This window comes from Podarcis gaigeae (genome assembly GCF_964106915.1).
Source record: "Podarcis gaigeae genome assembly, chromosome: 11".
NCBI classification, from domain to species: Eukaryota; Metazoa; Chordata; class Lepidosauria; order Squamata; family Lacertidae; genus Podarcis; species Podarcis gaigeae.
Window position 1 is genome coordinate 33,549,655 of NC_139687.1, and position 26,570 is coordinate 33,576,224.

At 45.2% G+C, this 26,570-nt stretch overlaps 1 protein-coding gene and 1 long non-coding RNA gene across 3 annotated transcripts in view; both read right to left on the bottom strand.

Moving 5' to 3' along the window:
- Positions 1 to 26,570, bottom strand: part of LOC310827398 — a 793,036-nt gene that overhangs the window by 341,739 nt on the left and 424,727 nt on the right. The gene's annotated exons all lie outside the window — the stretch shown is intronic.
- On the bottom strand, positions 649 to 25,095 carry LOC310827284 (V-type proton ATPase subunit S1-like protein). 2 transcript variants are annotated; one of them, XM_083703051.1, is made up of 7 exons: positions 24,920 to 25,095; positions 18,579 to 18,619; positions 17,434 to 17,495; positions 15,518 to 15,750; positions 12,978 to 13,028; positions 12,269 to 12,512; positions 1,712 to 2,115 (listed from the first exon to the last, which is right to left on the bottom strand). In XM_083703051.1, the coding sequence occupies exons 1-7, from the start codon at positions 25,012 to 25,014 to the stop codon at positions 1,813 to 1,815; spliced, it is 1,029 nt and encodes a 342-aa protein (XP_083559177.1). In that variant the 5' UTR covers positions 25,015 to 25,095; the 3' UTR covers positions 1,712 to 1,812. The 2 variants fall into 2 exon arrangements, with proteins under 2 accessions (XP_083559178.1, XP_083559177.1); XM_083703052.1 differs by lacking the exon at positions 24,920 to 25,095 and having other exon boundaries at positions 649 to 2,115; positions 17,408 to 17,495.

The following is a 26,570-nucleotide window of genomic DNA, read 5'->3' on the forward strand; positions in this document are numbered from 1 at the left end:
ACCGATATGCTGTTTACCTGAAATCATGGTGATGCCATGTGATTGGCAGGTAGCTGCCACCACCTACCTGTCAAACTTAGCTTATGGAGGTAGATAAGGACCCAGAACACCCCTGACTTAAAGGTGCAGCTGCGTAGCTGATGTAATGTGAGGATCTTCTGTTCTAGCAGTGTGGGGAGAGTTACTTTAAACTCCCACTTGAATGCACCTAAAGTGCCTCTTGGGAGCCCAATGGCATTAAAGGCAGGGTGATGGTTACATTGCATAACCCAGGGGAACCGAAGTACAATACCACAGAAATCCAGATTGTGTTCGACCTCAAAGCAAGATTGACTTAAAACTGGTTAATTTAACAAATTAGTACTGAACTAGTTTCTATATGTTAAGGAAGTCTTTCCATCAGTGGACTCTATTTATACTGTTGCTAAGAGGCCTATTGCTTTTGAAGGGGTGTTTATTCAGTGTTTTCAAAGCCTTCATTATGAAACGCGATTTGCAAAGGTTTGTAAATGAGTGGGGAAGACTAGGGCTTTACTTTTACAGTATCAGAGCTAATCTTCGTTACATTAATTTCTTCCTTCCCGCTGAGATCTTTCTTTTACCTTGTTCTCAATGACACATTTTTTGAAATTAATGCCAACAGTCTGATATCCTTTGATCATTTATCAGAGAAGTCATGTAGTAAAAAACATTTAGCTAAGTATTAGAATGGAACATCAAAAAAGAAAGTGCTGATAACTTAATTGAGATACAACAGACGTGAGAAATCTGCTCAGTGCTGAGGGCACCCTTGGAAAAGCATCACAAGATAAGAGATCCACAGCAAATCTGCATAACACTGAGATGTAACTGACACAATTTGCATAACATCTTTAGAAGCAGCACATCATTTGCTGATTAGCAGAAATATCACTTTTCTGTAATGCAAACAGGTACAATAATAGGTACGCACCATTTGGCAGCTGATCAGCAATTAACATGTTCTGTTACATCGAAATTGGAGTCGTATGTATGTATGTATGTTGCAGAAAGAGAGACGCTCACTGGGGCACTTAAGATAAACCTTCCCCAAGCTGATTCCCTCCAACCATTTTGGACTACAAGTAACTACTTGACCATTGCTGGGAATGATGGGAATTGTAGTCCAAAACATTTGGAGGGCCTCCAAGTTAAGGATGTCCTCAGCTGTTTCCTTCTGCCCAAAGATTGGCGCCATTTCAGCACCAGAAAATCTCTGTCCATCAACCTCTAAGTAGAGCAGGTCATTTCACTTCATGCAAAACTGTAGTTCAGTGTCTTCCCATGTCATGGCAAAAAGAAAAAGGGAAAAAAGAGCAGAGTCTTCACTTTCTAGCTTCTGAAGAAGCTTGATCAAGCTTCAATTTTTGCTATGCACCTTTGGCTGGGATGTTTTCCTCTCGTTTGGAGTGGAAGTCTTGGCAGTTTTTGAAGTGTCATAAGTTCCCACTTTGTTAGCTGAGTGTTGTGGGCATCTAGATTCCACACACTCAATATGACAGGTCTAAAATGTTCCTGACCATGAGACTGTCACTTCTAAAACCATGCTGTTTACTTACACTATTGGAACCACAATATAAATTGGTGTTATTTTGATTTGCTTCTAATTTCTGAGAAATTAGGACACACACTGTTGTAACACTTCCACATTTTTTTCTTTACAACCATGAGGACTAGAAATCTTGTTTTAAATCAAAGTTGAGATGCTCAGAATCCTAACATGAGCCCACATGATGCAAAAGTTCCTCAGGAATAGTATGCTGCCTAACCATGGAAAACAAAAAGAAACAACTGCTAAATATAGATTTTTGAGTACTGTTGACTTCTAAGTTCATATACTTCAATCCCATTGTTTCTCAGGGGTTCTTTTTCATCTACCGTATCAATATCTTTCATCTGTGGGAAGTAAGCAGGAGAAGCTTTGCATTCATAGTGCCTGTCAAGGGATTTCAAGTGTATCAGCATGTGGAGAGCATAGGCCAGAACCAGAAGCAAAATCAGAGACATCACCAGGCCCATCAGAATTGCTGGCGGGAACAAAGAGGCACAGTCTTTGGCATAAGCAAACTGCCCGTCTTCAATGTTGAATCCTTGAATCTGTTGAGAGAATAAAATGGTGTGGATTAAAAATCCTCTTTCTCCTGGCTAAAGGCATATCATTATTTTCTCCCCATTGCTAAATTGGATCATCTTAAAGGATGGTCCTGGTTGTGGGTGGGACCACAATACAATTTCCTCCCTGGCGTGGGGGGAGTGATGCCCTTTACGCCAGGGTGGCACCACAATCACCCCAGGTCTCTTTTGGCCAATCGTGGGGTGATCGTAGGGGGTATAAAAGCAGCAGTGTGACATGTGCTGAGCACCTGCTTCGCGCTGCCTAACACCCGCCCACCCTTCCTTTTGTTTTAGGTGCCCCCTGGCCTTGCTTTGGACTTGGTCGCCTGTCTTGGGAAGACAATTTTCCATTTGGTAGATTGGCACTGGCCACTTGGTTTTTGACTACCTCTTAGCAATCATCACAACTTTGTAAGGTTTGGCAGTTAGGCACTGGTTTATTGATGTGGGGGGGGGGGAGGTCAGCCATCGCCTGCCCCTCCATGTTCAAGGGTATTCCATTAAAGGAATCCAGGGCCTGGATCCTGTCCGAAGTCCGCTTGAGGGGCTAGGGCCATGCCAGGCCTCTGGGAACACCGAGGAGAGCTGCAGACGGGTTTCCCTGATGTGGCTTCCTCATTGGTGGTTTACCCTTCCTGACTCCCTGCAAGGTGGTCAGGAGTCAGATATAGTCTATTGCCAATGCCTAAGCCAATACCACTCACATTTGCTGTAATCAATAAAGTTGCGGCCTAAATTTTGCCCATTAACCTTAAACCAAAATCTGTGTCTGTGTGAATTTATTTCTTCTGGGGTGCTGGCTTGGGGCCCTTGACAAGCAATCAAGATTCTTGAACATCAATCGTTGTAATTTGGTGTAAGCCTGGCTTTTAAACGTACTATTTTATTGTTGTCTGCTACCAAGGCAACCCATAATCAACTGATTTGTTGAGATAGACCTGTTTATACAGATAGAGACATAAAGGTTTGCAGAATTTACTTGTGCTGATGCTGTGGGTGATGCAGTTGTTCATACATCTCAGGCTATAACTCTCAGAATGCATCAGCTTTCTTTGAAGGATAAATATTGTGACGTTCTTACTTGGCTCTGATTTTAACCTGAGCTGTGGAAGAATATCTCCCACCTGATGTTTGTTTAGTGCCCTGGGGAAACCTCATTTCCCAAGGCCCCTACTAGGTGTGGCTGACAGGACTCCACAGGTCAACGTTCTGGTTACTGAGAGTGGGAGGAGGCATGGCAGTGGGGAGCTCAGCACAGTGCAAGCACGGCACAGAGAGCATCAGATGTGTTCTGCTGATGCACCTGCATCATGCACATGCTGAGTTCCCTGCTGCTTCCCCCTTCCCCTCTCAGCAACCAGAAGTGGCACACAGTGTTGGCAAGGCAGGAGAGCAATGCAATTCTGCCCAGGTTGCCCCACCAGTGGAAAACAGAGCTAGGCCTCAGATGCTTCCTTCTCTACCTCTGGAGCAGTCCAGGACGAAAGGAGAGAGACAACAGTTGCACTGAAGATGCCACAACAATAACTACCAAGTAAGAGAATTGGCGAGATCACATGGGGGCTGCAAATTATTAATATGTTTAGAACTTTGGGGAAAATAGGTCTTTCTCCCCACTAGGGATGGGGTGCTCACCCATCTCTAGTTATTTTAAGGGCCTTTAGAATTGCAACTAAGCAGCACTCCTTGTTCCATGTACAGCATTTTTGGAGTTCTATCCTTATCTCCCTGTGACTCGTCACCTGTCCTACACCCTTGTCTACCAGAAAGACCCTCTGAATAGCGGTTGCCAACCTTTTCAAAATGAGCACCACAAGTCAAGTACAGATCTGAGCTGATATAATAGTGTCCTCTACAAAAGATACATAGGCCCTGCTGAGCCAGGGAGCACTGCAACATATGACTGTGTGCCACAGACCTCCCCTGCTCTTGTCTAGAAGTGGTATGAAATATCTTGAATCATTGAACCAAGTTAATACAGGGGCTCAATAATGTCCCCTTCCCAGTCTACATTGTTCATGACTCTTCCGCTGATCCCCAAACTATACATGAAAATAGCTGTGGTCGATAGCCCATTGAGCCACAGAACCAGGATGTTAATTTTATCAAACCAGGTTAGGATTGGAGGAGTCAAAACAGCAGAACCTCCCACTACACCTGGATTGAAGTGAGTGTGTATGCTATACATGTTGAGAAAGAGAAAGGCAGGAACTCTAGAAAAATCCATTACAGAGGTGGAGATGATTTTGCTATTTATCTGAGGGGCGACATGTCAGCTCACCTACAGTAGACACTGGGTAATGGGCCTATACATAAGAGCATAAGAAGAGCTTACTGGATCAGGCCAATGACCTATCTAACCCAGCATCCTGTTCTCACAGTGGCCAAGCCAAATGCCAGTGAAAAGTTTGTGAGCAGGACATGAGCACAACAACCCGAGGTGTGCAGATTGCTCTTACATCAAACACAGAAGAACCAGGAGCCCAGCAGCCAGTTTCAAAGTACAAATTCTCTCCAGGAAGAAATTTATTCTTGTAGAAGCTGAAAATCAACAATGCTGAAAAACAGGAGTGGGCACCCTAGCCAACATGTAAAAATAAGTGAGGAAAAAAGAGTCTCTCCCCAACAGCACAATCAGTTTAAGATTTGAAATATTCTCATGTAAAAATGTTGAGTTATATATTTCAAATCAAAACCCAATAGGGAACCAGCTGAGGATATGGCTATCCTGATACAGTACAGAAGCTGCCACCTGACCTTTTTTTCCAGAAGGTAAACTCCCCACAGTGTTCTGTGATCAAAAACAGATGATAGATGTCTAGACTCCAGCACCCACCATGCAGATGAGTAAAAGCCTCAGGACAGAACCTGAGGCTGTTGAGACTCTCAGCTACACATTTCAACTGCAACTTCAGAGGAAGGAGGCTGGCTGGTTCCACATCCCACAAGAAGGGGTGACACAAAGGGAGATTCCTTGGTGGCTAAATTGTCTCTTTTAGAGTGAGCAGTTAGGCTTGCCCTCTCGCCCTTTCCTCTGATCCTCATAAGGAGATAAGAGTCAGTAGCAGCCATTATATCCTCTCCTTAGCTGACCTCAGCAACTGACCCAAGAGTGATCTTGTCACTGAACTGTGGAAGGCAGAGCAATCAGGGATCTATTCCCACATAAAACAAGGCAATGAGAGGACGGCTCAAACTAGACATTTTATGAAATGTGCATTTGTCACCAGAAATGGCAACATGCTATTGCTTCCTCCCAGCCCACATGGAGAGAGAGAGAGAGAGAGAGAGAAGAGAAAGAATAATGGTCATGCCACGTCATGTATTTTCCCACCTAAACATTAAAAGGAGTGAAAGATAAATGTGAAGCTGTCATTTTCAGTGACAAATGCACTGAGTTTAGCTAGCCATGGGATGTGATTCTAGACATACTTACTAAGCCCTGTTAAACTTAGTAGGCCTCACTGCTACTCAGTTGAAATGCTTAGGATTATTTTGCAAGTCAGGTTAAATATAGGTACTCAGATTTATGTGGTTCCTGGATCACTTCTCATTCCCAAGGAATCACAAGTGGGGAGAGGGCTGTTGAGCTCAGATCCTGCTTTTGGGCTTCCCAAAGGCATCTGCTTGGGCACTGTGATGCTGGACTAAATGGACCTCTGGCCTGATCCAGCAGGCTCTTCTTATGTTCCCCCATGAAGTTGACTGGCAAATATTTGGGATGCAGAGCATAGTCCTGCATGAAGATTTTCCAAACATCATAGAAAGTATTATTGCTTTGCACATGAAGCCCAAAGTCATCAACAAACGTCTATTCAACATGGGTAGTAAGACTGTGGCCTTCTAGATGTTGTTGCACTTCAACCATCATCCCCAACCAGCATGGCCAATGATCGGGTCAGGTGCAATGGGAACTGTAGTCCAGCAACACCTAAACCCTGTCTTGCAAGCTGTTCCAAAATCACCCCATAGACAATTGAATCAACCCTAAACAATATTATGGTTACAGTCCTAAACACATTTCCTAGAGAGTACCATTGAACGTAACTGTGATGGTTATGGGTGGGTTACTCGTGTGTAAACTGCCTCCACTTCAGTTAGATCGTTTGCTCAACCATGTTTAGGGTTAGAGCTCGCCCTCCGTGACCTGTTAGTCACTTGCAGAATCCGTCAGTGGGCGTTTCTTGAATCTCTTCCAGCATAAAAGCTGTTTGACTCCAAGTCTCCGCCTGTGTTCCCTGCGCGGAACGCGTCTGCGCAGGTAAGGGGACAGCAAGGGCGTGCCAGCGCTCTCTCCGCTGGTCTCGGTTGAAGGGTCTCGGAGCCCTGACACCGATTCCTCCATCTCCCTCTCCTCTCTATTGGTGTCTCAATGAATTCCTTCCCCCCGACTGGTTCCCTCTCCGGCATCGCTCTGGAGCCCTGCCTCCGCTTTTCTCTCTGATGTCAGTTCCCTGACATCCACCTCCCCCCCAGGACCCCCTCCACCCCCGGCCTGACCCGGTGACGTGACCTTGTCCCCATCTTCAGCCGACGATGCAGGGAACCCTCGAAAGGAGCTGCCGTCATCGTCCGAGGACTCAAACCCCGCTTCCCACCCGCTCCGGTTTCTGACGGGAGGGCCTTCCCAATCTGATTCCTCCTCTCCTGACGATTCCCCTCCTTCCTCTGGGGACGCTGGAAACCCCACAAAATCCTCCTCCTCCTCATCCGTGGTGGCAAATTGCTCCTCCCAGAATCTCTCCAGGGGTTTGGGCTTCCTCGGATACCTGTTGTGGAACTCTTCCACTTGATACCCATCACCTATTTCCCCTTCTGGAACCCACGTGTTTTCTGACTCGGGTTCCCCCTCCCAAGCTACTAGATATTCCACCTGCCGCCCCCGCCATCGCGAATCCAGGATCTCCATTATCTGTTGGTGGTGTTCCCTCTCTTCCAGTGGTGGGTGTCTGAGCCCTTCTCCTCCTACCTCCCGGACCCTCCGCTCCCCTCTGTACGGCGAGAGCAGTGACCTATGAAATACCGGGTGGATTTTCATGTTGTCTGGCAATTTGAGCCTGAATGCCACCGGGTTGACTTGGTGTGTCACCTCAAATGGTCCCAGCCATTTCGGCCTGAGTTTCTTACACCCACCCTTGAAGGGCAACCCTTGAGTGGATAACCACACCCGGTCCCCCACCCTAATGGTCTCCCCTTCCCGGCGACGTTTATCTGCTTGCCTCTTGTACTCCTCCTTGGCCCTTTCCAGATTCATCTTAAGCTGCTGGTGCAGTGCTTCCATTTCTTCCACAAACTGCTCTGCGGCGGGCACGCTCCACCCCTCCTCCCCCCTCCCGGGAAAGGCCCTGGGGTGACACCCATAATTAGCCAAGAACGGGCTCATCCCCGTGGACACATGCTCCGCATTGTTATACGCAAACTCGGCCAGTGCTAGCTTATCTACCCAGTCGTTCTGCCTCTCGTTGACGTAACAGCGGAGATATTGCTGCAATATGCTGTTCGCCCTCTCTGCCTGCCCGTTGGTTCCCGGGTGCCTTGCCGTTGAAAATCCCACCTCCACCTGCAATAAGTTCATAAGCCTCCTCCAGAACCGCGAGGTAAATTGTTTCCCTCGATCAGAGATAACCCTTGAAGGATCCCCATGCAACCTGAAGATGTGAGTAACAAACAGTTGTGCGGTTTCCTCGGCTGTCACCGCATGAGAGCATGCTATAAAATGGCACATCTTGGTTAGCAGATCTACTACTATCATGACTGCTGTCTTACCTCTTGATTTGGGCAAATCTGTCATGAAATCTATCGACACCACCTCCCAGGGTCTTCCCGGCGTGGGCAAGGGTTCTAGTAACCCTGCCGGGGCTGCCCGCTCTCCCTTGGCTCTTTGGCAGCGGTCACACCCCCGTACATACTCTCATACATCTTCCCTCACCTTCGGCCACCAAAACTCCCTAGTGACCAGTAACATAGTCTTGTGTTGCCCAAAGTGCCCCGCTGTAGGGTTGTCGTGAAGCTGTCTGAGCACCCTTTCCCGTAGGGCCCCCCCGGGCACATACATTGCTCCCTTGTAATACAGTAACCCTTCCCTTACCTCGAAGTCTCCCCGGTCTCCCCCATTTTCCCTTAGTTCCCTGATTCTGGTTTGGGCAAATTCGTCCTGGCGAATCAACTCGGTTAGTTCTCGTTTCCCAACCAACGCCCCCCCACAAACCCATCGTTCCTTAGGGAACACATGTCGAGCCTCCGGTGGTCCTTCTCCTTCCGTGTACTCCGGTTTCCGGGAAAGCGCGTCTGCTCTCACGTTCTCCTGTCCTGGCACGTACTTGATCTCAAAGAAGAACTTGGAGAACTCCTGTGCCCACTGAATCTGTCGCTGGTTGAGTACTCGCGTTGTCCTCCAGTATTCCAAGTTCTTGTGGTCAGTGCAAACCTGGATTTTGTGCTGAGCCCCTATCAGGAGATGTCTCCACTGGCGAAATGCGGCATAAATAGCTAACAGTTCGTGATCGTACACTGTGTATTTCTGTTCCGATTCATTCAGCTTCCTTGAGAAGAAGGCGCACGGCCTCCATGTGTGTTGGGCCGGTCCTGCCTGGAGTAACACTGCTCCTATCGCTCTGTCCGACGCGTCAGTCTCTAGCCTCATCGGTTTCTGCAGATCCACGTGCAGGAGCTGTTCCTCCGAGGCGAACGCCTGCTTCAGCTTCTCGAAGGCTCGTTGGGCACCTTCCGTCCAGACGAACTTCTTTTTGCTGCTGAGACAATCCGTGATGGGTGCGGTTAAGTGGGCAAAGTTCTGGATGAACTTCCGGTAGAAGTTGCTGAACCCAAGGAACCTCTGCACATCCTTCCGGGTTTTGGGGGCCTTCCATTCCAGCACCGCCTGCACCTTGCCGGGGTCCATGGCTAAGCCTCTGTCTGACAACCTGTATCCCAGGAATTCCACTTCCTTGGCGTGAAACTGGCACTTTTCCAGCTTGACCCACAGCTGGTGCTCTTGTAGCCTTTTCAGCACTTCCCTGACGTCCTGGACATGCTGTTTCTCATTGTCCGAATAGATCAGGACGTCGTCCAGAAATGCTACGCAGTTCTTGTACAGCAGGGGGCCCAGCACATGGTGCATGAAGCTTTGAAAGCAGGCGGAGCCCAACTGTAATCCAAATGGCATGACTAAGTACTCAAAGGCCCCTAGGGGGATGAACATGGTGGTTTTCCATTCGTCCCCCTCTCTCATTCTAATCAAATTGTAGGCTCCCCTAAGGTCCAGCTTGGTAAAAATCTTACCCTTCCTTACCCTGGTTAGAATATCATCAATTCTGGGCATTGGGAAGGTCATGGGTTCCGATACAAGGTTTAATTTTCTATAGTCTACGATGAGCCTCGGCTGATCCGAGTTTTTCTTATCCACAAAAAACACAGGGCTGCCCCCCACTGCCTTAGATTCTCTTATAAACCCCCTTTTCAAGTTCTTGTCTATAAAGTCTCGCAACTCCTGCATCTCTCTGTCGGACATGGCATACAGCTTACCCACCGGCAGCTGCGCCCCAGGGAGTAGGTTGATTTGGCAGTCGAAGGGCCTATGTGGCGGCAGTCTGTCCGCTTCCCTCTCGCTGAAAACCTCTTGTAAGTCCGCGTACTGTGGCGGCACCTGTGCTTTCTGCTTCAGCGTGGTTGCTGCCACTCTGGCCAATCTCACCCTGGGCTTCTCCCCCCCCTAGACAGTGTTCCAAACAGTGCGCTGACCCGAAGGTGACTGTGCGTTGGTGCCACGCCACCACTGGATCATGGAGCACTAGCCAGCTCATCCCCAGTATTATCGGGGGTCCCGCCAGTGTGGCCACGTGAAAGGCAATGGTCTCTGTGTGCCTGGACACACTCATTCTCATTGGCGGGGTTTGATGTGTCACCTCCCCCCCCCCAGCAACTCCCTGCCATCAATCGTGGTCACTTGAAGTGGGAAATCCAGTGGCAGCAAGTGGATCTGGTGCTCCAGTGCAAACTCCTTACTAAAAAAATTACAGGAGTCCAACATTGCCTTCACCTTGACTGGGTGTCCATTTGGGAGTTCTAGCGTCACCTCTATCGCTATAGAAACCTTGGGTGAGTCAGGTTGGGGCACTTCACTTAGTTGTTCGCTTGGCTGCTGCACCCCCCTGTGGGCAGTCAAGCGCTGTCGTTTCCCTGCGCCTTTTCCTCTGCCCCCTCCTCCTCGTTTCCAGCGGCTCCCACCATCCCTTGCCAAGCCTTTCTTTGTGGACAGACCCTGGCAAAATGTCCTGGCCGTTGGCAGAGGAAACATTTCTTGGTGCTTTTCCCAGCCTTTCCTTCCCTTTTTCCTCCTTGGTGGGTGCTCGGAACCTCGCGTGCGCGCGCCCCATCGATTTCCATTGGCACCACGTCATCGGAAGGCTGCCTTGGCATCTCAGGAATGCAGTAGTCAGGGCAACACTCCCCTCTCCCTTCCCGCCTTTCCAAAGCGCGCGCTTCGTGGCGAGAGCCTATCGCCAGCGCCGCTTTAGTCAGCTGATCCATAGTCTCCGGGCGGGGCGCGCGGGAGAGCTCATCTTTAACGGCTGGGGGCAACCCCTCCTCAAACAGCATCCGTATGGGCGGGCTGTCCATATCCCATTCGAGCCTGTGTATTAGCATCGCAAAGCGGGACCAGTAGTCTCTAACGGAAAGGTCCCCCTGCTTGCATCTCAACAGCTCCCGTTGGGTCACACTCTCCCCCAATTGGCTTGAATACATAGCGTCCATCGCCTGAAGAAACTTCCGGACGTCCTTCATGGCGTGGTTGTGCGCGGCCATTAGGGGTCTAACCCATTCCCTCGCGCTGCCCTCAAGGTGCCCCACGATATACGCCACCTGTGCTGCTTCGTCAGCAACGTCATCATGCTGCAGCTGCAGTGCGTACTCTATTTCTGTCCGGAATCCATTATATTCTTGGGGTTTTCCCCCAAATTTGTGTACCAGTCCGGGCACCTTCTTTGCCACTGGGGTGGGTCTCACCTGCGCATCCTGGGTGCGCCTCTCGTCCAGCCGCGCCATCAGCAGTGCTACATGCCGTTCCAGCTCCTGGTTCCTCTTCACCAGGTCCTGCGCCCCCGCAGCTGGCTCCGCTGCCCCGGCGCCTCCAGTCTGGCTCATGTTTCCACTGCTTACTCACGAGTAACAGCAAGGGACTGACGGATTGCTGTGATGGTTATGGGTGGGTTACTCGTGTGTAAACTGCCTCCACTTCAGTTAGATCGTTTGCTCAACCATGTTTAGGGTTAGAGCTCGCCCTCCGTGACCTGTTAGTCACTTGCAGAATCCGTCAGTGGGCGTTTCTTGAATCTCTTCCAGCATAAAAGCTGTTTGACCCCAAGTCTCCACCTGTGTTCCCTGCGCGGAACGCGTCTGCGCAGGTAAGGGGACGGCAAGGGCGTGCCAGCGCTCTCTCCGCTGGTCTCGGTTGAAGGGTCTCGGAGCCCTGACACCGATTCCTCCATCTCCCTCTCCTCTCTATTGGTGTCACACTGAATTCCTTCCCCCCGACTGGTTCCCTCTCCGGCATCGCTCTGGAGCCCTGCCTCCGCTTTTCTCTGTGATGTCAGTTCCCTGACAGTAACTAAGAAAAAGTTCCTGGATTTTTGTTTTTCTCCTCCCTCCTAACCCTTTTTCCCTTTGTGCCATGTCTCCATGTCTTTTAGATTCTAAACTTGATGCCAGGGACTGTCTTATCATTGGCATTTGTAATCCTTTTGAATGGGGAATAAAAATGCTTTACAATATATATATTTTTAACCAACATAATGAGAATTACTTCCGAGTAAATATGCTTACAATTGTACTGCATGTCATATAACAAAGGTGAAACTACATTCTTTCCTGTTCAACTTTTTCACTTATGGGACAATGACAATAAAGATTATCGTATCGTATCGCAATCTGCTTTCAGTAGATCATTAAGCTTTCTTGCTGCCACCATGCACATCAGGGGCAGGAACTTGAGTCCATCAAACACTGTTGGACTCCAACTCCCATCAGCCCCAGCCAGCATGGCCAAAGGTCAGGGAATATGGGAGTTATAGTCCATTAACACCTGGAGGACCACAGGCGGACCACATGTACTTGCTTTGGTTTTTCCTCATATTACCTGAAAGTCAATAAAAGTGACTTCCCAGAGCTTGGCTGCATCATTTGTGGAGCTGGGCGTCAGGAGCGCATCATACCTCTGCAAGTTGCTAACATGTTCACAGTGATAGGAGTAGCTCGCTGGTGCATGTATTCGTGTCGCATTGAACGTTGCTTGTACAGACTGGTTGTAAATGAGTTGGATTCTATGTAAGGTAAACCAGTTTTGAATGGACAGCTTGTAATAACTGTTGGTCAGCATGAATCTGGGAGAGGAGGAATCAGAGAAATAAAAGAAACAGAGTCTTAGATGCAACAGATCTCACTGTTTCCTTCCATTACTTTTTACCAAGGGGAAATACCCAATTGTATTATGGAGTCAGGCAAAAACCTCTTTGCATTTCCAGTCAATTGAGGACAGAATTTTGCTTCTCATAAAATTCACATTTGGGGCTATCAACACCAAGCACATTGCCAGTCAAAGTTAAATATTTCTAAGCCCCATTCATTTCAGCGAGGAAGAGTTAGACACATGGTTAACACTCCTACAGAAATGAATGGAATTGTATTTTAAGGTAGTGTTTTATGACAGCATTTCCCTCCATTATAGGACTATCTAAAATGCTTTAAAGCCTCCAGTTTGCTTAGTGATAAGCAAACAGTTCAAACAGGCTTTAATATAAGATGTTTCCTGATCCAGAAAAAATATGAATTCATGTTTGAAGACATACCTGATGACAAATCCCTTCAAATTGTCAATGTCACCAAAATTAAGCGAAAGCCTATGACAAAAAAGAACAATGTCAGCTTAGATCCATAAATGTGAAAAAGAAGAAAGAAGAAAGGTAGCTAAACTATATTATTCAAGCCAGAGATTGCCAACCGTTTTGGACCAGTGGGCACATTTTGAGTTTTGAGGAAGTGCTGTAGGCCCTAGTGCCGGATTTGGGAGCCTGGAATAACACAACATGACTGACATGGGGGCATGACATAACATAAAATTAGAGAGAGTTCTTGCTGGTCCTGATTGTTGAGGTCACACAATACTGATCCCTCACAAGCACACACAGTGATGCTGCTGCTTTTTAGTCACAACAGGGAACGTTCCCTAGTACCAGGAGAAACATACAAGGGGTGACACTGCAGTCACTGCCTCACATACATGCACACACTCTCAACACACATACAGAGACACAGGCAACTCTCTCACACTCAACACTCACATGCCTCATATGTACATAGCGCTCTCCCCCCCCCCAGTGCATCTCTCCCTCTCCCTCTCCCATACACACAGACCATATAGTCATACCACCCTCACACAAACACTGCTGACTCCCTCTCCCAGACAGCAGCATAACACGCCCCTTCCTTCCCTCCCTCTCCTCTCACACACAGGCCACACGTGCCTCTCCCTCTCTGTCCCTAATGCATCTCTCTGCCTTTCACCTGCACATTTAGAATGTGTTTGGGGGGGACTTTCCCTCATTTTGGGGGGAATGAAGGGGGCGCAAAGTTAAACACTGCAAAGGTGAAGCAGGCTAATAATGAGAAGAATTGCGTCTGTATGTTTTGCCTCATTTATCAGGTTCTACAAATGCAAGGGACGCAGGTGGCGCTGTGGGTTAAAGCCTCAGCGCCTAGGACTTGCCGATCGAAAGTTCGGCGGTTCGAATCCCTGCGGCGGGGTGCGCTCCCGCTGCTCGGTCCCAGCGCCTGCCAACCTAGCAGTTCGAAAGCACCTCCGGGTGCAAGTAGATAAATAGGGACCGCTTACCAGCGGGAAGGTAAACGGCGTTTCCGTGTGCGGCTCTGGCTCGCCAGAGCAGCGATGTCACGCTGGCCACGTGACCCGGAAGTGTCTCCGGACAGCGCTGGCCCCTGGCCTCTTAAGTGAGATGGGCGCACAACCCCAGAGTCTGGCAAGACTGGCCCGTACGGGCAGGGGTACCTTTACCTTTACCTTTACCTTACAAATGCAAGAAACTTACTTTTTTTAATAAAAGCATGAAAGCTGAAAATTTGGGGATTATGGTGCCTGGAGACAGCAAAGAACCCCTTTGCCGGTGCCATGGCACCCACAGGGTCAAGGCTGGCAACACTTCCCTCAAGCTAACTTGCTGGTTTTTTCCCCATCCCATAACATACGGCCCTGGGCCCTGCGCAGGACAGTAAAATATAAAAACTGAGGCAATTCCATAAAACCACAGGCTCAAAGTGATCATAAATAAATTGAACCTGTTTAAAACTTCCAACCATCCACATAAGCACCATTTAAACAGCCATTAACAAAACCAGCAAACCATACAGGCTATAAATTAACAACCAGATATCAATGTCTATTGCAAGTCTGTTCCTCTCTCTCTCTTGCGGCAACCTTCCAGACTTCTGCAAAGGAGACACTTGGAGGACGGCCAAGGAACCAGGTGTGTTCAAACTGTGAGAGACTCTGGTCAATGACCATCAGCTGAAGAACCTCCTTCCGGAAGAGAACTGTGACTAGCCTAAATTTATTGAGATCTTCCAAATCCAATGAAGGATTTGGAAGGATTGCGCCACCACCTTACTGAGGGAGCTGGGAATCATGCTCTTTCTTAGGCCACAATACACATACCTTTAAAGCACTACAATACCACTTTCAACAGTCATGGCCTTCTCCCTCAAGTAATTATGGGAGCGGTAGTTTGTTAAGGCTGCTGAGAATTGTTGGGGGTCCCTATTCCCCTCACAGAGCTACAATTCCCAGTGTGGTTTGAAAACTGATTCCTCTTACCAGGGAACTCTGGAAACTGTAGTATAATTAGCCTCCTCTTGCTTTGGTTTCCCTCTTTCCCCAAACCAATATTTCTTCACCTACCCTTCCCTCAGGTTCCAGTTTTTCAGTCTACTGCCTAGCTGTGCATCCTTCCTTCAGATATCTTGGCTCATGGCTCTCTGTCCTTCCTCTCACCTACATCTTGGAACCTTTCCCCAGTCCACCCAGCAAGCACAACAAACCTATTTCTTTCTGTCTCTTGGCCCTGTGTGAAGTGTTCATCTCAGATAAACTAGCAGGTTTACCTTTTTCACAGAAGCTGGACTGCAAATACTCTATTAACTTTATAGCCTGAGCAATAGGGATGTTGGTGGACATTTCAAGCCATCGAAACAGCTCAGCCACGTAGCATCACAGGCTGCACCGACGCAAAGACAATACTATGTGGGTGTTTCTAAATTTGCTTCAATTGTACACCAGGCACAAGCAACTCATGAGCACAGTAGGTCATAATCTTACATTGCATTTTCTTCACTGCAGTTTGAATCTGCAACATCCACGGTGGCATGGACACCAAATGTCTTGTCTGTTAGGTCCAGCTGTGTGTGATTCTGAAACCTAATCATGATCCTTCTGGCCCAAAAAAGAATACAATGGCTTCCATTGACTGTGATGTTGAGAGGGCTGTAGTGAGTGTGGATGACAGACTCTCTCTCTGAATTCTCTTTGCTGCTTCCATTGTAATTCACAATCTGCATATAATCAAGGAAGAGTTCAGAGTTAGCAGGTCTGCCTTTGCAATGAAACAATTAATACCAATAGCAACATGCAAATTATCTTTGAATCTTTAAGCCAAATGCAGTCCCCGTTATTTCAGCATAAAGCATTTCACCACAAAGGGTTTGTGGAGTATGCTGAAAAGCAGTAGTTTACTTTCCCTACTCCCAATGCAAGGCTCAGTGTAAAGCAGAGACTTGTAGGTGGGTAGGTTTGAAACACAAAAGCCCAAATCCTGGCTGAGGCATAAAAGCTCACCAGACAGTTTTTAAAACTGGCTTCCAGGATTCTGCATGGATAAAATGGGATATATGTTGTTAGCAATGTGCCACAGAAATGCTAAAATAATAATCCTCAGGTGAACTTCATGAGCATTGGCAAAGCATACCTGACACACATTAACAATTCAGGGACAGCCAATGTGGAGCTACAAAGATGGGACTACTACTCCCATCATCCCTGGCCGCTGGTCATACTGTCTGCAGCTGATGGAACTTATAGTTCATAAAATCTGGAAGGCACCAGATTAACTATTCCCTGCTTTTCCAGATGACATTCCAACTGCAGATCATCTAATGTGGACAATTCATCTGTGATATGAAGGACATGAGTTTTTCCCCCTACACACCATTATGCAGGAATATGTCTTAGCTCATTAAAAATACTTCTGTGAAACTCATTGTGTCGTGGTAAAAGTCAGATTAGGAGTTCAACAAATGTAGAAAATAGAAATGTAGAAAGAAAAAAAGCAATTTTAATTACATTTTTGTGGAAGTGTGGTGGTGAAAAGAAAATCTGCTTATCTTTCATGTCTAGATCCAAACAAAACTATTTGCTTGTCCACTTAGGGAATAGATTCTCAAACTGAAGCCTAAAAGCTATCAGTGGTTTTGTGGGAACTTGGAACACAAGATATCAAATCTTAGGTCAGCAGTGAGTAACACAGAAAACATGGCATTAATGACTTGGTGGGCAGAAAACTGACATAAGGGAAAGAATCACAGTAGATTCTTTTTCAGGAGCAGCCGAACAAAGGTATAAACAACTTGTGCACAGGTGCAAGATAATATGTGAACACCCCCTAATTGTTCAAGTACATAGCTCAGATATTTGCAGAATTTTAAGTTTTGAAGAAATGCAAAGCTCTACTAATAGGCATATGTCATTAAAAGCTTTTGAACCCCTGGTTCTGAGAATTAGTATATTTTTTGTAGGGTCACTGAAACAGGTACCTTGCATTTTTAGGTAGTAAGCAATGTGTTATCCAAGCAAAGTTCACACCAAGATTACAAACTCAGAGGCTGCACCGAAATTATGCATTCTGCCCCAATATTTTCAACTAAGATCTTAATGTCTCTTGATTATACAGCATTGCCTTTGCAGTCAATGGAAACTGTGCCAGAGTAAAAGTTGGTCTAATCAAACGGAACTTGAAAGGTGCCAAGCACCTTTCAAAATACATCCGGAACCTTGATTTTTTATTTTGATTATTTGCTTCATGAATGAAAAAGATAACAGCTTTCCTATACACAAACTACATATTCCACTGCAAAAAAAATTCAGACCAGCGTAACAGCTACCCTATAGAATTCAGAAGAAAAGTATGGTTATGTGCATCATGGAAGAACTTACAATCCAGTTTCCTGGTACCTCCATACCTGTGCAAATGCTATTTGTTGTAAATTAAGTTTTGGCTTCACACTGCCATCATATCGTCGGCCTGAAGAAGAAGAAATAAAAATATTTGTTGTCCATAGGCTGGAACGCCTTTCAACAATATACATTACTTAATGCAAAAAATAATGAACATGATGGACATATCTACCCTGAGTAAAAGTTAGCTGAATACCACCCATCATTTTTTAATTCTGTCTTCCCTTTTCAAAATATGCCACAAACTGAATTTTGGGTAGAATAGGAAGTACATGTATGTCCCTCTTCTTTCTTGAGAAAGAACAGCTAATCAAAATTGGGCCTTTTAATGATTCTGGGACTTTCTCCAAGGTGCAGCTAAGCATGCCAGTTACACTGTGAGCAGGTGCTCATAAACATCTTGAGATGCTCTCCCTCCTGTTCCATCTTTCCTATCATTCTCAGGCTACAGCACTGCACACCTTTGCTTAGCCACCTCTACTTCTAGACACACCTGGTCCCACCCACAGGAAGAGGAAAGGGTATATTTACACTGCAGTAAGAACACAGTGTTTCAGTGTGGTCAGTACTAAACGGGAAGCTTTATTCATCTTCCTTGTTTGTTTGTTTGTTTGTTTGTTTGTTTGTTTGTTTGTTTGTACATCCTGTTTCTAGACTGTCCATCAATCAAAGTTCTCTGGGTGATTTCCAAAAGTCAACAAATACAGTAAAATCAATAAAATAATATCATAAAAGTGTCATAAAAACTCAGAATCAGCTTAGAAACAGGCCGGCATAAAATTATATATGTATATGTGGGTGTGGGTGTGTACCGTAAGCACACAAAAAAACCAGCAAAGGCAAAGCAATTTGTGCTTTGATATACCGGTACATCAAAAAAAGAAACTTTGGCAGGGGGCGGTGTTTGGATATTTTTTTCTAAGTTTGGGTTTTGGAACATAATTTAGGTGTCAGAGCAGACCATAGCCAGGGCACCGTTTTATGCAAAGGAAGACTCTTGTCATAGAACTAGGGCCACACAATGTCCTAAATCCTTGGTCAGGTTCTCATATGGACAAAAAGCTTCCATACTTATTTTTAATCATAAATTGTAGACAGTGACCAAGAACAAATGGTGCCACTTCTTTCAAAAGGAAGTTGAAAACCTTACCATTTCTTTGTAGCAAGTCTTGGTCAGAGAATGCAAAGAAACTGCAACAAAGCAGACACACAAAACAGTAAATCAGCACTATTCTCTCAACTTCTGAACCATACTGAACCAGATCAGTGTTTAGGTAAAGCAGAGCTGCAAGATAACCTGAAAAACAATGTATTTATTAAATGCAAATGAAATCTCAAAGGCTACGGAAAACACAGCCTTAACTAGCCACCATGTTGTCCATTCTGTGGCTATAGCTAGTAGGTCCATTTTCTTGCACCTTGGGATGCCTTCTTGCAGACACTGACTATTGTCCACTCTCTCCTTGCAGCATTCAGAATTTCATTAGCACAAGTAGTTTCTGAGCTCTGAGCCCAGTACTGCGCCTAAGTTTTCAGATAAAACTACAGAGTGGAAAACTGTCTCCCCACTTCCAGCTACTCTCTGAAGACCAGAGAAGAGACCCTCTTAAGAATATTAGGGGGATAGTTAGGGGAAGAACTAGGCCATGTGAAAAATGAACATAATGTTTTGGCTGCAGTTCATTCATTTTCAGCTTTGTATTCTTGTTATTAAAAAAGTGTGCCTAGACTGTCCTTTGTTGCATCCATAACCTAGGTGTAAGGTGCCATTTAGCTCCTAGCTTTCATATCTCAGTTTCTAACACTGTCTCCTTGGTACATCCTGACTATTGGAATACCCATCATTTGCTTTCATAACAATGGGCCTAAGAACTTCTGGGAAGGCGCCCCAGTGTCAGGGGCGTAGCTAGCAGGAGTGGCAGGGGCGGGGCAAGCCACCCACGGGGGCAGGGCGAGCTGCCCACAGAGTCTGCCTGGTGGACACAAGCCCCATGCTGCCGTTTTGGGCCACACAACCCTTCCTACGCCCCTGCCCAGCGATCCTCAAAAGGATGTGGCAAAGCAAAGCCTCTTCACCCTTGCACATCCTTTTGAGGACTGCCGTGGAATGGGGGGTCTGGCCCTTCCCTGAAAATATTGGGGGTCCCTTGCCCCCCCAGGCCTCCCTAGATGTCACCTCCTAGGTGCTTACGTCCTGTTTGAGTGTTTCCCAGAAGAGGCATCTTGTTGACCAGTGTGAGAAAAGGATGCTGGACTAAATGGGCATTTGGACATGTGCAGCTGGTTCTTCTTATGCCCTTTTGATTTAATATTAATGTCATAAAAATAGAAGATTACAAAAGCCTGAGGGATCTGACAATATTCTGTAGTCCTGCTGATTTTTTAAAAAATTCACCAATACCCTTCACATCAACGCTTCTTGGTACTTAGCGAGTGCCCATGTTTTAGACAGATAACACATACAAGAGAGATAAAGAAAGCTGCAAAATGTGCCAGGGGCAAAATTAATATGATTAATTGCATCTGTCTAGAAATGTGAGATAAGAGGACATAGCCAGGCCATATGGTTTAGAGGAGCACCTGGAGAATTGCACTTCCAGCACAGCTGCTGTGAAGCCCCTTCGTGTGATGTTTGGAACGAAAGGAAGGTTTATGTCACATTTGAAAAGTTCGTCACAGAAGGAGCCTAATTGGTGTGAAACATCAATTCACAGCAAGAAGGTGGATATGCTTGTTTAGACGCCCAGCGAGGCGTATGGCGTGTCCCTGAGCAGTTGCTATGAGATGCTGGTTTAGAATCTGACACTTATGGGAGGTTGCCTTCTGCCTCCCAAAAAACCACCAGAAAATGAAACCGTGTTTCACGCCAAAGTAACAAGATTCTACTCTCAGCAGGAGAACATCCACAAAGTGCTAAATGTGCACTCCCCAATGAAATATGCATAACTCTGCTAGAAACCTGGTGGCAAGAGTAATCTGCGAGCCTCTGCAGAACGCCACAGACTGACAGATACAAACAGCGAGCTTCCCACTCCTCTAGGGAAGCAGGTGGTGTTTGTCACAAAGAAGCCTGGATGGTTATTTGCTTCCTTGCAATTTGCAGACTGTCCTCGTCACCGTTGTGTCTAGGAAACCATGACAAACTCTTTGCATGCTGGCATGTTCCATGGGCTTGTGTGAAGGTCTTGCAATGTGTTAACATGGCCTAGGATTCATTCTGTGGGTTCTGTATATTTCCCATAACAACATATCTAAGGGATACAATACATATTATGTGACATTTAAAGTAACTTTTCCAGGCACAATTTTTTCCTATTTTAGTGAATTAAGCACACACTGGAGGCTATATTTAAGAACGAAGGAAGAACAGGTAGAGAAGAGGCGCTTAATGTTATCCTGACCACTTGTCAAAATCATCTTCTCAAACTGCTTTTCCATTGCAGTGTAAAACATATAAGTCTATCTATATTTTCCCCTATAGGGAGAAAAGCAACTGGGGTTGAGTAATTTTAAGATGAAACAAAGATGGCAACCACCAGCCCTTTCACTCCTGACTGCCATCTCTCTTGGCTGGTTTTCATTTTCTCATTTTATTTTTAAAAGCCATTTGTTGGGGGGTAAAGTTACATGTAACTCCATTAAAAAATTCCTTCCAGTAGACCTTAGAGACCAACTAAGCTTGTCATTGGTATGAGCTTTCGTGTGCATGCACATTTCTTCACTTCTCATACCAATGACAAACTTAGTTGGTCTCTAAGGTGCTACTGGAAGGGTTTTTTATTTTATTATGGCAGACCAACACTGCTACCTACCTGTAAATGTAACTCCATGTAGCACATAAAAGCACATTTTCCTCCCACAAAGAATTCTGGGCACTGTAGTTTGTTAAGGGCTGCTGGGAACTGGAACTCTGTGCCCAGAATTCTTTGAGGGAAGGCATGTGCTTCAATGTGCATGCACAGCCCAAGTTTGGCTCTGAAACAAAGTTCCATAACACTGAGCACAGCAATTTGCCCTCCTTGCCATGATGAGAGGGGAGCCAGACCTCGGCAAGCAAGATGGCCTTAGCATTGGAGCTACAGGCAATGTAAAATGGACATTTCTCAAATTCCCCATTCAGGTCAGAGCTGGAGATATGAGATGGATAGCTCCTTTCTGCAGCGAAGGGACACAAATAAAATATACACATACATAGCCTATATATCAATTATATCCTTTCAGATATTGTAACTGCCTGTGGCATCTGTGTTTATATTGTGAGTGTTCTATATTGTCTCTGGTCAAATTGCTTTCTGACATTTTGATTGTATTTCAAACTGAACCCTGAAAAGACAAATCAGGATCCCATCTACTTAATTTCATCTCTCCACTGACATGTATGAAGCTAGAAGAAGCAGTTGCTACTGGCTCCCCACTCCGTGAGGCTATTCCCCTTCTTCATGACCTTTGTACAGTTACAACATTACTGACATTGGATCAGAGTTGATGCCACAGTAGGGAAAGTCAATTCAGTTGTTTCGCAGAACTAGCAATCTGTACACAGCCCATGATCCATGTGTTATATAATTTGAGCCTTCAAGCAAAATGCAATCTGGATGTAAACAGAGCAATACTAGGCCCATTATATCATTTAATACCTGTGCGCTGGTTATCTCATCTATTCCAGATCTGTCACTAGCAGAACCGAAATTGGCTTAGCTCTAATGAACGGCACTGGAACAGCTAATCACTAAGTAATGCCCAATTACGTAAGATTATATGTATAAAAGAGTATAAGTGCCTACTTATCAGATGGCATTATCCATCAACAAGATAACAAAATCTGGTTTGCTTATTGGAAAAAAGGTCATGCAAGAGGATAGAGTTTGTTAGCAATGAACTTGTTAATTAATATGACTGAATCACAGATGGTCCAGGGATATGATGTTGCAAAAAAAGGGGGGGGGGAATGATAAGGACTTGTATGTTGTATAATATAACAGTAGGTTATTTTGTTTGATTTTGAACTATGTGTTTTAAAAAGCTTACTGGGCTCAGTACAATTGTGTTTAAGTGAATATCACAATTAAGATGGTAGAATATAAGCTTGACGTGCAAATCGTGCCAGGTTCAGTTCCCAGGCACTTCCAGGTATGTCCTGTTAAAAAGGATCAAATAGCAGGTGATGTGAAAGATCTGAGACCCTGGAGAGCCACTGGCAGTCAGAGTAGACAGTAATGGGTTATATGGGCAAATAGGAAGGAACCTGCTTTCTACCAAGTCCCATGTTCCCACAGGGCTGTGCATCTTAATGCTCATGCACATCCAATCAGTAGCAAGCAGAAGGCTGTGTAGTTGTGGTAATCTATCTGAACATTGGACTAGATGACCCTCATGGTCGCTTCCAACTCTACAATTCTCTGTTTCTATGATAATGTCCACCAGTAATGACTTTCCACCTTAGCACTGCCTCATCACTGATGGATTTAAGAGCAGCATCTTGAGCCACTATTAATGCCAAAATAAGAAGCTGAGCATAAAGTCTCTCAAAGAATTGCTTCCTACATGGGGACACCACAATAGCTGATATTTTCGTTTTATTTATTACCATTGCTCATGGTGATTCTGCTTGTCTATTTGGGCTCATGCAGGCCAGATGAGGCGCCTGGAATTCTGGCAAGCCGATTCTCCACACTCACAACATGCAAACACTTTCATTTGATGCAACCTTAGTAGTGCAGACAATGAGATATATAAGAATACGTGTTTTATACGCATGCCGTTGTATATTCTTATACAACAGCAATAATTTCAGCCTCCATTGAGAAGAGGAGCCTCTTCCCTTAAGGACCTCCTGCTTTTATTTCCAGGTGTAAGTTTCCCCAGTGACTTTGGCACTAAATCAAGAATCACACCTTTTGGCAAACCACAGACATTGGTCGTCGTTATCCCGGAGTGACTCCAGACTCAAAGAGAACCCTGCTTTCCAAACAGTGCAGATCACTTTCAAGACATACAGTATATAGATATATTTTCCACAAATATTTTTTCTTGAAAGTTGATAGGCACAATATATTCAGGACAGCATCACTGAGACACATCACTTTATGAAGTTCTGATTTGATAACTCTAAACCACTTTCAAAGTTTTTTGTTTTGTTTTGTTTTGTTTACAAGCAAGAGGTATATAAATGGTATGAAATAAAATAAATAATTTCAACAGACACTTAATTGAAAAAGGCCCTTTACTCTTACAAGGAACTTTGTTTTGCTTATGAGCTCAGCTCCTGCAAGGTTTAACCTGCTTTCCTAACTCCTTTATCTTTGCTTTTTGCAGAAATTTAACATACATTGAAAGATAATGCAAACTTTAAAATAGTATCAAGTAAAACTACTACTTACTAGTTAATGGCCGAGGAATGAACATGTCAGCTTTAAAAATCACCACCACCTCAAAATTATGTTTCATGCATGTTAATCCAAGCATATGACCATGCTTTTATCAACATAAAATCAGACATCTGGAACCAACTTGTGAGCTGACCCTGTAAAGTTGTTTTTTAAATTCAGTTCTTTGAAAGTTACATCACCTAACTCCATGACGTGCAACACTTCTTAATTGGGAATCTACCATCATCAGAGCAAACAACTTAAATGTTACAGCACATTTTAATTCATCAGTTAACCAAGGCACAGATCTCTTAATACAAGCTTAAGCAAATCACCACATGCCCCTGTTACCCTAAATGCACAGATTTCATCAGTAGTTGTGTGATCCTCATCAGTGTTTTCTGATCTGCATATGTTAAATGTATTAGTGGCTGCAAGACAAAATACTTAGAATTCAGTTTAGCTCTTTCCCCTTTATGATTATTTCTCTTTGTTGCTTCCTTCAAGTCGACTCCCAACACCTGCTGAAATGTCTGAGATCCATTTATACTGCACAAATGAAAAAGTGTGTTACAGGTTCACAGCGATGAAAACAGGAGGGCTTAGATTAGGTTGCGTCTTCTTTTTTGTATGAAGCTCAAACTGCATCTACATCCATACAATAAGCTTCCTTTTGTGTGTTTTTCATTTTAAAAATGCCATCGACAATGTGTTCTGCAAACATGTTTTACACCTACGCTGTTTTATTTATATCTCTGCTATTAACACTTCAGAAGGAAGGTGAAGTCACAAAAGCAAAGAGAAATGCCAAAGAGACTCATCTCTCATCTTCAAGCTTCAGCTATAAAATCACATGAAAGAGGATCCCGTTAATGTGCAATTGACAATACGGTTTCTCAAGAGGAGTCCCATTGAAGTTCATAAGCCTGCTTTTACAGAACTAGCTTACAGAATCTTTAAAGGCTAAAACAATTTGCTTTTGCATTAATTTCGCGTTTAAAAAATATATGTTTTTTTTAAAAGCCAACCACCTTGTAAATCTACAATACAAGGTCTCCCATGCATAAACAACATTATTTCAGCTACACCCGTGCTATTTATAAATATTGACAAAATCACTTACCTCCTCTCCATCTTTCCAAATATTTGGTCCACAGGGGCTGAGAATCCTACACAGAAAAAGAGAAGTAAAAGCCTAAAGGTGGCGTTGCTTTCCATTGAGAAATGAATCGGTCCCTCCAGACCGAGCACATCTGTTCATGTGTAGCAATGAGAGCTGAGCCAGTAGTCTCAGGAACCATGTGATGGATAGCACAGCCAACCAATGGGAAGCAGCATCTGAGGCCACATGGGCTACTCTAGACTCTCTATACATAGTAAGAGGCTGTCCTGAGCTGTCTTTCTCTATTGAATAGAGCCAGCTTTCTTTTATGACTTACAATTCATGCCAGCGAGGGGGGAGACGCAACTGAACACTTGAGGAAATAGAGCTGGTCATGAAGAAGCGTCTTTTGACAAGTGCGCTTCCGTACTAAAGCTCCCTTAAGGAAGAGAAGACTGCAGTTAGGGATGGGGGGCAGGTATCCTTTGAAATCCACAGTTCTTTGAATTTTTGCGATGCAGTTTTCAAAGCAAATACTGCGCACAAAAATGCACATATTCGTGGAAAAATATATACAAAAAATGCATTCTACTAGAGGAAATTGCTTGCAAAAACGTGCTCGTTTAAATTGCATAGAAAAATGTGTGTAGTAGGAGAAATGTACACTAAAATGCTGACAAAGTTTTGCGAGAACCTTTTTTATAAAATTAATAAAACAAATCACAGTGATGTGGAAATATGAAGGACTGGACTTTAAATTGGGGAAATGTGGAGGAGGAGGGTTAATGGCAGAGCAGAATTTGAATCCAAGTCTCTCTCTTGCCCAGCATCACCACTCTGGATCTCTATCACTAATGGTTGGAAAGGGAGGGTGGGCTATACCGCTTACCTGGCTTCCCAACACTAGATTCACTGCTGGTTACCAAGAAGGGAAAGGGGCAAGGAGGAGGAGGAGCAGGTTGGTCTGGTTCAGGGGCAGTGGTGGAACCAATCTCCCTGCCACCTCATCCTTTCCCTGCATCACCACTCTGGCGTAGCGTGGGTTGTCAGCACCCGGGGCAAGGCAAGTAATTTGCACCCCTAACCCGTGGATTTGCGCCCCCTAACCCTAACCCCCAGATGTTGCGCCCGGTGCGGCCGGCCCCCCTGCACCCCCCCCCCACGCTACGCCACTGGCACAGCCCCCCCACTGCCTGCTGGTGCAAAATGTAGCTTTGTGTGGAGTAATGCATGAAAGCTTGAAACATCTGAGCAGCACGTATTGAAACAGGGACCTCCAGCAAGGTGACGTGGAATGATTAAGGACTCTCAAGAGTTATAGGCTCCAGTGTCCTTCATTGCTGTAAACTGCTCTCCGTTCATTTGCCCTTTCTCATTATTTCAGCCCTTGCTCATAAAATCCTAAATCCAAAGAACGGAAGCTGAATAAATTGGGCAAAATAAATCCATCTGCATTAGCATTGGCATATGATGTGAATATATCTCTTTACCCTTGCCCTCGACACCTGAGGTATATAAAGATGTTAGGAGCCACCCCATTATTCTGATTAACTGTTTTAATTGATTGTAATACTATCTTTTTATGTTTCTCCACCCTGTGAACTTATGGTAAAGGGGGGAAGAGGAGCAGAGGTGGATTACAGGGAGTGTGACCGCTTCTGTCACACTGGGA

What these genes read in the sequence shown, in the direction of transcription:
- LOC310827284 (XM_083703051.1), bottom strand. Translation starts at nt 25,014, where the DNA reads ATGGAAAGCAACGCCACCTTTAGGCTTTTACTTCTCTTTTTCTGTGTA. An exon ending in AGACTTGCTACAAAGAAATG is followed by an intron (nt 17,496 to 18,578) that starts GTAAGGTTTTCA and finishes CTTCTTCTTCAG; the next exon opens with GCCGACGATATGATGGCAGT. An exon ending in TTGAAGGGATTTGTCATCAG is followed by an intron (nt 12,513 to 12,977) that starts GTATGTCTTCAA and finishes CTCCTCTCCCAG; the next exon opens with ATTCATGCTGACCAACAGTT.